General features: G+C 38.7%; 2 protein-coding genes across 8 annotated transcripts in view; one reads left to right on the forward strand and one right to left on the reverse strand.

Annotated features, from left to right (window-relative positions):
- LOC117291623 (solute carrier family 15 member 1-like) overlaps positions 1–3,123 on the forward strand; it is a 29,802-nt gene extending 26,679 nt beyond the window's left edge. For all 7 annotated transcript variants that reach the window (XM_033773447.1, XM_033773449.1, XM_033773451.1 and 4 more), the window contains 4 exons: positions 406–529; positions 1,103–1,234; positions 1,672–1,779; positions 2,294–3,123. In XM_033773447.1, coding sequence (XP_033629338.1) covers positions 406–529; positions 1,103–1,234; positions 1,672–1,779; positions 2,294–2,488 — 559 coding nt within the window. In that variant the 3' untranslated portion in view covers positions 2,489–3,123. The remainder of the gene's footprint in view (positions 1–405; positions 530–1,102; positions 1,235–1,671; positions 1,780–2,293) is intronic.
- A 7,533-nt stretch (positions 3,124–10,656) lies between these two features.
- Positions 10,657–12,611, reverse strand: part of LOC117291640 (vacuolar protein sorting-associated protein 8 homolog) — a 39,532-nt gene continuing 37,577 nt past the window's right edge. The window contains exons 38-40 of the mRNA XM_033773482.1: positions 12,192–12,432; positions 11,750–11,821; positions 10,657–11,639 (exon numbers count right to left, since the gene is read on the reverse strand). Coding sequence (XP_033629373.1) covers positions 11,505–11,639; positions 11,750–11,821; positions 12,192–12,432 — 448 coding nt within the window. The 3' untranslated portion in view covers positions 10,657–11,504. The remainder of the gene's footprint in view (positions 11,640–11,749; positions 11,822–12,191; positions 12,433–12,611) is intronic.

Below are 12,611 nucleotides of genomic sequence, written 5' to 3' on the forward strand. Positions count from 1 at the left end.
TATGTATCTGATTATTATCAAGTGTGGGTTCGAGTCTCGGTGGTGACACCTGTGTCTTTAAGCAAGACACTTAACCATCGCTTCGTCCGTCAGATGGGACGTAAAATTGTAGGTCCCATGTGTTGTTATCAATGCACGTAAAAAGACCCTAGTACACACTTATCGCAAAGAGAAAGGGTTCGCTACGTTGTGTCTGGCAGTGCAACCATCTTCAATCATGAAAGTACATGTACTAGAAAGGAAGAAGCCACATTTGTAGATATTAAACAAAGGTAAAGTGCAGGCGTGTACGTGCTGTGCACAACTCACTCACAGCAAATGGTAGCCTTTGCACGTTTCATCAACGATGGTGGTCATGATGTCCTGTGCAATCCATTGATTGTCTTGCATTTTTTTATGTTTTAGGTACGACATCTTCGTAGACGGTGATGCAGACGACCCTAATGCTAAGCCATTGCAAAACATTGACATTCGCACTGGTGCTGTGTACAGAGTTATACTTCAGCCCATGAATGATAGCTCAGATACGGTAAGCAAATTATGTGGTATCAGGGCCCAATTTCATAAGGCCTGTAAGCATACAAACTTGCTGAATAGAAACTGGTTACCAGCCAAAAATCCATTTACATTGCTATAATACAAGTTCTGCTGTCGAACTCTTCCTAACTTAAGACTAATCTTAGGACTTAGGATGAGTCCCAACCCTGCACTGTAGCATGCAGACCTTAAGATTAATCTTAACTCGAGATAAGACGAGTCCTAACTCTTTGTGAAATAGACCCCTGGTGGCTTAGTCATCGGAGTGTGGGTTTGGTCCCGGTCGTGACACTTGTGTCCTGGAGCAAGTTATTTTACTATAATTGCTTCTCTTCACCTGGAGGTATAAAATGTTAACCTGCGAGGGTAGAGGTTTAAGTTGGGTTTGAAAAAAAACAAAAACTTTGGAGCGCCACAGCAGCCCTGGGCTGGAAACAAAAGATAACAGGAATGTTACTGGCCCAATGACCAAAGCGCTTTGATATGTTTCTGTAAAATGCATTACACAAGAACTAATTATTACTACTAATATTATTATTACTATTTGGTTTTTATTTTGGAACAGATTTTTGTGAGCCTGAAACTGGACGTACAGCCCAACTCTGTATCGATGTTTCTACAGATACCACAGTATGTTGTAATCACCCTGGGTGAAATCTTCTTCTCCATTACAGGTCTGGAATTCTCCTACTCACAGGTAAAGAATTTTTTTCATTTTGAGGAAAGGGGTATAAAACTATTTAAGAAATTTAGCTCTGACAGTTAGTGGAATAGAAGAGCTTGTGGTCAAGACTTCCTACATAAACTGCCCTGGACTGACTGACATCTAAGTGGTGTAAACAGGGTCCATTTTCATGGCCGTGCTTACTACTGAATTATACGCTTATGATCACCATTCTCTGCTTGTGCCGAATTTCTGCGCTAGCTGTGTAAGCGTTGAATGCCTAGTAACGTGGAGATTGCACGCGCACAAGTCAAATTTCACTGCTAACTCGTGACATACGCTTGACGTAAGCGCAGAATTCTTTTGGCAAGCGCCGATTCTTTGCTTAACAGTAAGCAGTGCCATGAAATTGGGCCCACACACCGCACACACAAATCCATTTCATTTTACGTTTTTCCCCCCTTATCTAGGCACCAGCCAGCTTGAAGTCTTGCGTCCAGGCTGCATGGCTACTAACTGTTGCCTTTGGGAATCTTATTGTCATCCTGGTTGCTGAGAGCAAGTTTGTAGACAGCCAGGTTAGTCGTTGAACTTTTTTAGTTAGCTTTTTTTTTATAATGGGTGCGTTCGATTAGCTTCCCCGGGTCGACCCCGGTCTGCCCCCCGGTGTGTTCGAATAGCTTTGACGTCATTCCAGGGGCTCATCCAGGTCAGCCCCGTGTGCCCTGCTTGTGGAGTGGGTCACTGGGGGCTTGCCTGAGGTGCATGAAGTCGCCACGAGAAGGTGAGTCATCGTTCGATTAGCTCTTGTCATGGGCTCACCCGATCGAGCACCACGGGGTCAACACAGGGAAGCTAATCGAATGCATCCATAGGTTATACTCTTCTCATTTTGCTTTGTAGTCAAATAACCGATCCAAAGGTATTTTGACTTTACCTTTTTGTGGGGGGTGGGGGGCCGAGTACTCGACATTGCTTACATTTGGTATGTTGACAAGAATCTGATGAAGCCGTTATAAATGAAGCCGTTATTTTTATTCAAGTTTTAAAACTATAAACTGAAGAAGTTTATTTTCACATTTGACTTCTCAGGCGATGGAGTTTTTCTTGTTTGCCGGTCTAATGGGGGTGGTTGTTGTCATCTTCGCCATCATGGCTTACTTCTATGTCTACATCACACCCTCGGCCCACCCTGATGAAGAGCTGAACGACATGACCGGCCTGGTAGAGACGGACAAAGGAAGCTACCAGAACGGAGACACGGAGCCAACAGAACCAGGAAACTAGACCAGTGAATGTTATTCCAGTGTTATTATTCAGAGGCGGTGTTGTGTTTGGTGAGAACCTCGTAGGTAGCACATCGTCCCGTCATCTTGCACAAAAAAATGCTCTGTGTGAAAACGTTGTATCTGGCATGAAAATGCTTCGTGCAGAAACGTTGAATCTGGCATGAAAATGCACCTTGTCCCGTAAGTGCGAAAACATCATATGTATCATATGCTATGTGCAGAATGTTGGCATCTCGCAAGAAAATTCTCCGGCATGAAAATGCCTGTTCATAAACGTATCTTGCACAAAAGTGTTTTGTGCACAACATTGTATCTCGAACGAATGTTTTTAATGTGACATCACACTTTGCTTAGCAATTAAGAGTGATGCTTAAGATGAATCTTAGCTCGTTTGTGGAATCAAGCCCAGGGTAAATTAACATTGTTGTCGTCATTGCTGTTACCAATTTAAATTAACAGAACTAACTGATTTACATTTGAGAACTAATTTTTTTTTTAAAGGCATTGGACATAATTGTCAAATACAAGTATTCTAACTAGGTGTATCCCTGCATATGCACAAATCTGTGAAACTTTTTGACTCAATTGGTTATTGCAGTTGCAAGAGAATAAAAAACACCCTTGTTGCACAAATTTGTGTGCTTTCATATTCGTAATAAAACTAAATTACTTCAGAGGGAGCCGTTTCTCACATTTTTTTCTTTCTATCAACAGCTCTCCATTGCTAGTTACCAAGGAAGTTTTTATGCTAACGATTATTTTGAGCAATTATCAAATCTTACAGAGGAATTTTTGTAAATATTTCATTAGAGAAATCTTCTGAAATGCGGTGAAATTCCGTCTGTGTGTTGGATTTTATGATTACATATCCATTAAAATCTTTCAGAAAAAAACAACTCTGTGAAACAATGCAATGCACCTATCACACAATGGAACAGCCATTAGACTTGTAGAGAAGTCATTAAATGTCTATACAAATGGCAGCGGCTGTTGTTTATATTGTAGTCTCGCCAGTGGCACCCAGTGATTTTTTTTTTTTTAAGGATTGCTTTCTATTTTTTTCTTCATACAACTCCATTTACTCGATCTCCATAGCAAAGGTATTTGGTTACACCATTTACAAGCAAAATTGTAAAGCTATTGACCCAATTCACCTGACGTCATCATCAGAACAATCTTGTATGCGCCATTTTGGTGATCAATGTCAACTTGTGTTATATTTAGTAAAGTGCACATTTAAGGCAACGCAGCATTTACACGTAAACATATTGACCACCAACATGGTGAGCGTGGCATCAGTCACCGTGTGTGACGTGCGTGCAAGGGGTCAATAGCTGTTGTTTATATTTGGTATGTTGAATTTTCTGTGTTGGATTTTTTTCAAGCACATATTCCCTGTTGTGATATGGTCAGTCTTGAAAACTTTAAATAACTCATCATGTGCAATGTGCTGACATTCCTTCTTTGTTTTTCATTATAATTGATTAGAATTTGAGACTTTTTAGGGACACTTGGTGGCAGCAGACATGTCCGGTTAATTGGAATTAATCATAGCACCTAGTGCACAAAGTCTCTCGTTGACGTTGATGATTATGGTGATTATGACTGAAATCAGTACTTATATAATGAAATGAAACCTTGATTCAAATCATTACTAAATCAGGTCGTGCGTACAGACCTTTATCACGCTGTCGCCATCTTGGTCATGTTCCCTGTTTCCATAACAGTAATGAATACTAACATTCGTTGCGTAAACATGGCACCAGACTATTACTATTAGTCAAGATGGCCACACCGTGATAAAGTCTATACATGTATGCATGTTGTAGTGTAGGTTACCTGATTGCACCATAGAAAAAACTGAAATTTATCTTTTTGTAAACGCTGTATTCACATATTTGTTTAGAAGCAGACCAGTACTTCGGTTGAGTAAATAGTGCATGTCAACCAGTTCGCTCCTGAGGACTCGGTAATATGCAAAACTCTTTCACTCTTAAGACAACCTGTAGCAGCGTTCTTATCAACAAACATTCGAGAATACGCCACTTGGTGAGGCACAGGACTCATTTTCATAAAACTGTTTTAAGCATACCATACCCAGGTCAAAATTCTAGTTGAACCTAGTTAAACTGTGTTTAACTGGAACTAGTTGAAAACCAGTTGATAAACTAGTTAAATACAGTTAAAACCAGTTGGTTTAATGTGGAAAATGGACAGACATCAACTGGTTTATAATTTAAACCTAGTTGAACACAGTTAAACCTAGTCCAAACCAGTTGGTTAATATGGAAAGTGGACGAGTTTGGTCACTATCCAGTTGAACCAGTTGACCCCAGTTAACTGGGTTCAACTGCAATTTTGACCTGGGATGGCATTGAGGTTCAAATGGTTCTGTTCCTTTAACATACATGTACCAGCCGTATCTGGCCAACCGAGTTTATTGACAAATTATTAATTGGTCTGGAAATAAAAATTGCTACTTACAAGCTGAATTTAATCCCACAATTTGCTGAATCTGGAGCGAACTGGTTAAGACACAAGTATAATAGAGATTACTGTTAACTGTGATGTAATATTTAGTTACATTTTCCAGTTAATTTTGAAATGTAATGTATGATAAATTAAGAGTATAACACTATACATGTACATGTACTTGTCGTTTGTGTTGAATTCTTCCAGACGCATAGTCAAATGACGAACAAATTAAGTAAAACAAAGTATATCAATTTATATTTTTTTGAAAATGATATCAAGGGTATAGAATACTAGTTGTGTTTAGTCTGGCACCTTGACTTTGCAATATGTTTGTGGATGAGTCCAGCCACTTAGCACTACTGGTTGCCTATTGATTAGCATACACTGTGTACAATATGGGACAGAGGGACTAGTTCGTAAGGCACTGCTCTAGAATTGGATGGGACAGAGGGTCTAGTTCATAAGACACTGCTGTAGAATTGGATGGGACCGAGGGTCTAGTTCATAAGACACTGCTGTAGAATTGGATGGGACAGAGGGTCTAGTTCATAAGACACTGCTGTAGAATTGGATGGGACAGAGGGTCTAGTAAATAAGACACTGCTGTAGAATTGGATGGGACAGAGGGTCTAGTTCATAAGACACTGCTGTAGAATTGGATGGGACAGAGGGTCTAGTTCATAAGACACTGCTCTAGAATTGGATGGGACAGAGGGTCTAGTTCATAAGACACTGCTGTAGAATTGGATGGGACAGAGGGTCTAGTTCATAAGACACTGCTCTAGAATTGGATGGGACAGAGGGTCTATAGTTCATAAGACACTGCTGTAGAATTGGATGGGACAGTAGAGGGTCTAGTTCATAAGACACTGCTGTAGAATTGGATGGGACAGAGGGTCTACATGTAGTTCATAAGACACTGCTGTAGAATTGGATGGGACAGAGGGACTAGTTCATAAGGCACTGCTCTAGAATTGCAAGGGTCGTGGGTTTGAATCCAACCCGAGTATGTCCCATATTGAGCACCAAATGCAATCTACATATTACTAACCCCATATGATAAAGATGTTTGTATGAATTCTATATCTTTTAAATGATGGCGTTATTGAAACTGCACTTAGAGAAGTATAGTTAGATGTTTCGTTTTTACATTTCATATAAGAATTAGAGGTAGAGGTTGGTCCCCATAAGTCTTTTGCCTTTTCAGTGTGAGATAAATCTCTTATTAATTGATAAATTTGACTTGTACTAAATGTTTAACAATATAGAAACGTATAATATTTATCTTAAATATTTAACTACACAATTGATGTTTCATTACGTTGCACTTTCCTGTTTCACATGAACTAATTTTCTCCCTTTAGAATGGGTCAAGTACTTTCCTGTTTCTTGAGTCACTGTAAAGGAGCACATAGTCTTCATAAATTTCTTAACACTGGTGTTTGGAATTGCTCCTTATCTGGGCCCAATTTCATTGCTCTGCTTACCGCTGAACTTTGCACTTACATGTACGATCCAATTCCCGGCTTGACATGCTAGCGCCGAATATCTGCATTAGCCTTGTAAGCGTAGAATGCCTAGTAGCGTGGAGTACGCACGCGCGCAAGCCAAAAATTCACTGCTAACCTGTGAAATACGCTTGCCATAAGCACAGAATTCCCTGCTTCCGTAAGCGCCGATTCTGTGCTTATGCTAAGCATGGCCACGAAATTGGGCCCTTTTTAAGTGTTGTTCATGCATAAAAAATGTTGTGTTGTAATTAGTGATAGTGATGGAGAAAAAAAACCCATGAATTTGCTTGTGGAAATTCAACAAGCGGTTAATACTGTCCGCCATTTTGTTGAAACAAAAACTTTAGTTCTACAATAGCTGCAGAGGGATATTTTTGTGAATCAACATTAGTACTATCAAAATTCTACTAAACAATTTTCATTTTATAACAGACGTTTTTTATGTTTCTGCATAAGAAATAACATAAACTGAAAGGGGTGATAGTGTTTACTAACAATAACTACATTAATCAACACCTATCAAACAAACAAACAAATACCAAACGAGTTTCAATTCAGGAATTTAAACTTGTATTCTGCCCTGCATGATATCAAAATGATATTTCCACCAGCCTTGCCAGAGTTGTTCAGCTTTTATACATCTACACTGAACTTGATATTTTTTTATTACAAAGAAAATCCTCAAATTTTACTCTCACCCAACTCTGTGAAATTACCTACACATTTTGTTTGAATCTTTTGGTTAAAGAACACTAGATTAGAAAGTTAAAGTTGTTGTCCCATTTTCATAAGGATTCTATTTGTTGGAAAACTAGTGGATCACAAACTAGTGAATTTTTCCTTGGAGTTGGAGGCACTCCAAGTTCAAGTTCTATACTTTGGTGTTTTTGTCTGTAGGCCTACTGTACAAACCAAGTCTAGTTTAAATTTTCCCCGTGTTGGATAATCACATTTTTACGTGTCTATTTAATAGAATCATTGTATAACCACATTGTTTTGTTTATAGGAGTTCCAATTCAAACTCAGCATCTCATATTCTATTTACATGTTGATAATAATCGCTTTGGTTTTTATGCAGCACAGAATCAGACAAACACTTGCAAAGTCAGGGTAGTTTAGTAAAGTCCGGTTTATATTTCTTGCGAATGTTTTTGAACTTTTTTCAACTGTTGCGAATTATTCGTTACGAATTTGTGACGTCAAAATTTGTATCTCATTTGCATTTGCAGGAAGTTTGAAGTGGGCTTTAGGCCGTGTCCGAATGGTGGGTACAGCTTCGGCTACGGCTAGATTTACGCATCAAAAAAGTACAGGATGTCCTTAGCAACACCCTTAGCAAGTTGTAGCCGTAGCCGTAGCCACCAATTCCAATACAGCCTTAGTTATGGTATAAATTTAAAAAGTATCAATAATTTACTGAATAAATGTTTCAGTATTAGGGAGTGTATATTGCCTGTATTCAATTGTTTTAAGTCAATGTTAATTAACCTCTAGAATTTAAGGGAAAACTTTATTTTATTTTTTGAAGAAAATAAATTGTCATGCTACTACAGTGATTGTTGTTATGTAAGTGGCATCAATAAAAGCTCTACAAAAACATTACTGCAGTATTTTTGTCTTTGATTTGAGTTGTCAGTTACATTGACTACCAACTCATTGATGTTTTTTTGTCCAGGGTTGTTACATCCAAAGAAGAGTTAGTTAAGAGTCTGAAGTTGGTCACAGTGTTGCTTGGAGAAGGCTTCAAGAAGATTGTGCAATCCAATCCTTCAATGGTTACATGTAAGAGAGTCACCAGCCGTCGATTTCACCAAACTCTTCCTACCTTAGGATTGATTTGGGTTGAGACGTTGGGACGCATTGAACCCATCCTAAGTTAGGCCGAGATAGGATTAATCCTAGCGTTTCGTGAAGTACTATGCCTTGATGTTCATTCCTTTAGAAAATTACAAGGGGTAAGCCTTACTGTTCATTCTTTATGAACATTAAAAGAGTTAATTAGCCTTGCTGCTCATTCCTTGTTCAAGTTTCATGTCATTTGAGCTAACATTACAAGAGGTAAGCCTTGCTGCTCATTCCTTTTGATGTTTCATGTCATTTGAGCTAAAATTACAAGGGGTAAGCCTTGCTGCTCATTCTATTTGATGTTTCATGTCATTTGAGCTAACATTACAAGAGGTAAGCCTTGCTGCTCATTCCTTTTGATGTTTCATGTCATTTGAGCTAAAATTACAAGGGGTAAGCCTTGCTGCTCATTCTATTTGATGTTTCATGTCATTTGAGCCAAAATTACAAGGGGTAAGCCTTGCTGCTCATTCCTGTTGATGTTTCATGTCATTTGAGCTAAAATTACAGGGGGTAAGCCCTGCTGCTCATTCCTGTTGATGTTTCATGTCATTTGAGCTAAAATTACAAGGGGTAAGCCTTGCTGCTCATTCTATTTGATGTTTCATGTCATTTGAGCTAAAATTACAAGGGGTAAGCCCTGCTGCTCATTCCTGTTGATGTTTCATGTCATTTGAGCTAAAATTACAAGGCGTATCCTTGCTGCTAATTCCTTTTGACATTTCATGTCATTTGAGCTAAAACTACCAGGGGTAAGCCTTCCTGCTTATTCCTGTTGATGTTTTATGTCATTTGAGCTAAAATTACAAGGGGTAAGCCTTGCTGCTCATTCGTTTTGATGTTTCTTGTCATTTGCGTGAAAAAAAAAACAATGAGCATAAAAGATTTCTAATAATATAAACCACAAACATGGACCAGCCAATAAATAAAACCACAAACCGCAAAATTAAAAAAAGTTATGAAAAAGCACTACTATAAAAACATTAGTTTAAGTTACAATACGTTAAAAAGGTGTCCATCAGAAAAGACATTTCAAATTATATTTGAATTATGTTAGGGGTCGATCTCACAAAGAGTCGGGACCAGTCCTCTTAGGACTAGTCTCATGAGATACTAAAACGTATGGCTAGTCTTAAGTTAGGACGAGTAACTTGTCTTAACTTGAGCATCTTACAATATCTCCCCTGTCCGTCAGGCCGTAAGCGTTCCTAAACCATCTCAACTCATTAAAGACACTGAACACTATTGGTAATTGTCAAAGGCCAGTCTTCTCACTCGGTGTATCTCAACCTATGCATCAAATAACAAACATGTGAAAATTTGAGCTCAATTGATCGGCGAAGTTGCGAGATAATAATGAAAGAAAAAAACACCCTTGTCACACAAAGTTGTGTGCTTTCAGATACTTGATTTCGAGACCTCAAAATCTAAATCCAAGGTCTCGAAATCAAAATTCAAGGAAAAATACTTCTTTCTTGAAAACTACTCCACTTCAGAGGGAGCCGTTTCTCACAATGTTTTATACTATCAACAGCTCCCCATTACTCGTTACCAAGTAAGGTTTTATGCTAATAATTATTTTGAGTAATTACCAACAGTGTGAAGTGCCTTTAAGAGAATGCAGCACCGGCAGCCAAATGGGCACACATGTTGGCAATCATTCTCGTCAACAATCTCTTTTACTCCTGGGTAACAAGAAGCAATTATGGTGTCTCGCTCAAGGACGTGAAAGTCATGACTTAGATTCAAAGCCACACTCTAACAGCTGGGCCACCAGTTCTGTGCGCAAAACCACAACATGGTATGAATTAACCTTACACTTGCAAGGTCTTCAATGTACACTCAACAATTAAAAACATCAACCATCGGTTTAAAAAAACATTTTTTTGTTTCAAATAGTTACCTTTTATTACACGGACTATAAACTGAACAAAGAACTTTACAGCAAGGAGATTGAACACAACTGTTAAATGACAGATCGAAATGCAAACAACAATCAACAAATCTGACCAAATATTCCACGATGATTCTCAAGTCAACGCAACCATTATACAAACACATGTATTAGATGCATCTAAGTGCACTGATTTAACGACGTGTGTGGGTGTGAGTAGGTATCGACGATGTGACCTCTGACGTCACACGAAAACCATAACATGATTCACGCGCATACCGCCGGGCAAAACCTTGTTTTGGCAGCCAGCTAGAAAGTGTACGCAATCTTACTATGACTGCGCAATTCAGTGCCCGGCGAAACATGACGTATATAGTGTTTTGTCAACAGAGGGTGGTTTGAATGTAAACATCACATCGTCTATACACATTCAAACTAGGGACCTTTAACAAAAGAGGACAATAGGGTCCACGGTTCAGGAAAGGTCCACAGTTGGAAAACGTGTACAAAACCAATTGGAACTGTTGCAAAATAGTTAGAGTATAAACAAAAGAGGGACGATAGGAGGTCCACGGTTGCAGGCATTCACAATGATTTGAATCATTGCCTGCTCACAAGACCAGCAGCAAATGAGAGTGCCTTTCTTACATTAGCAGCAGTTCTGATCTAGAAACTGTATTTGAATCTAAGGTCATTGACTACCAATTTAACATTCTTTACAAAAATAAATTGCACATGAAAAATTAACATTATTAAAATGATACAAGATGGCAGATGAAACAGAAAACAATTAACTGAGCTGTAGAAAAGTAACACAGATGCCCTCAAATTTCATAGAAATTCATGTAAATTAAAAAACTTAATCAGTCCTAGGTCATACTTCATCATGTATTAAATATTCTTAAGTTATGTACATTTGTAATAATGGGTAAATAAAGATATACATACATGTATTTGTATGAAGTATATAATAATTTATACATTTTCTGGACAATCTTATGGTGTGTAGAAATTGAGACAATTTATGCTTATTATTTGGCAAGGAATTCAGGGAAATCAAGAAAACTGAGCGAGGCACGAAATTCCATGTTTGAGGAGCTTTACATGTCTTGGGCAAAACATTGACAAATATTCTGCTAACTACAAGTATTAATGTAAAATGCTGCTGTCTGAGGCCTTATGACCCCTGACCTGTCAATCTTCTGAAGGAGGCGGGGCTAGCCGGAGTTTGAAGCTATCAGAAAGGAGCATGCTGTCTGCTCGGACGATCCATTATGACCCCTGACCTGTCAATTCTCTGAAGGAGGCGGGGCTAGCCGGAGTTTGAAGCTATCTGATAGGAGCATGCTGTCTGCTCGGACGTAGCCACTGGCTGACGATGGCTGATCACGATACGCTCTAGTGACCTCACACAACACCGCGAGCTGAAAGGAAAATAGATAGCTTAGTGATGAGATGAAAACTTTTGGGTTCAACCAATCATAAATCTAACTCGGATCAAAATCAGCTATGACAGTTATATATGGAGCCTTACCCTAGATGGGCCTTCTAGTCTCTTCTTGAGTAACTCCAACGCTGCTAGTTGCTCTGGGTCCATCTGTACACTCTGTCAACAAAAAGAAAGTCAAGTTTAGTAAAAAAAAAAAAAACTGTACAAGTCTAGGGTGTGTTTAAGCTTCCGAGACTAAGTTTATAGTCCCAACCATATTTAATTGTACGTGTCTGATTCAATTTCTGTAAAATACATGTATGAAAGAAAGGTGATCTTATAACATTGTTATTATTTTTGGTAAGTGTGGAAGTCTGTTAAAAATAACGAGGGTCCTTGATTATTATTTAAGAAATGATAGCTTTCACACAACTTGAATTTGCTATTTTTTAACATTGATGTGATTTTGATGTGGGTCTCTTGTTAAAAATTGTTTCAGGTAAAAAAGGCTCTCGGTCTGTAGTATGAACAATTGAAAGAAAGTAACCTCATTTTTCCCACTGGCTCCTGCCACGGCAGCTCCGCTCTTCTTAACCGAGCCCCTCTCCACCATTCCTTTCTCCCCAGCCACGCTGGCAAAGTGTTCTGATTTCCTAACGTTGAGTAGCCTGCCTTTGCCCGTCCGTCTGGTGCTGTAACACTGGTAGCATGTCCAGTGTTGTTTCCCTTCTATCATGGAGGAGCAACCTGAGGTATGCAGGCACTGGGTGTGGTAGGTATGACCGCAGCTGTAAAGACAGAGAAGGTTTTTACTTAAGGGGATATTCAGAATAATCAATGTCAACCAAAAATATTATTATTACGACCTGGTGTTCAAAAAAAAATATTATTTAATCCCAAAAGTTGTATTTTACCCACAGAAATCGTAATCTGGTTTGTTTCTAAGTATACTGCAGTGGCGACCGAA

The sequence above is a fragment of the Asterias rubens genome, chromosome 6 (genome assembly GCF_902459465.1).
Source record: "Asterias rubens chromosome 6, eAstRub1.3, whole genome shotgun sequence".
Classification (NCBI taxonomy): domain Eukaryota; kingdom Metazoa; phylum Echinodermata; class Asteroidea; order Forcipulatida; family Asteriidae; genus Asterias; species Asterias rubens.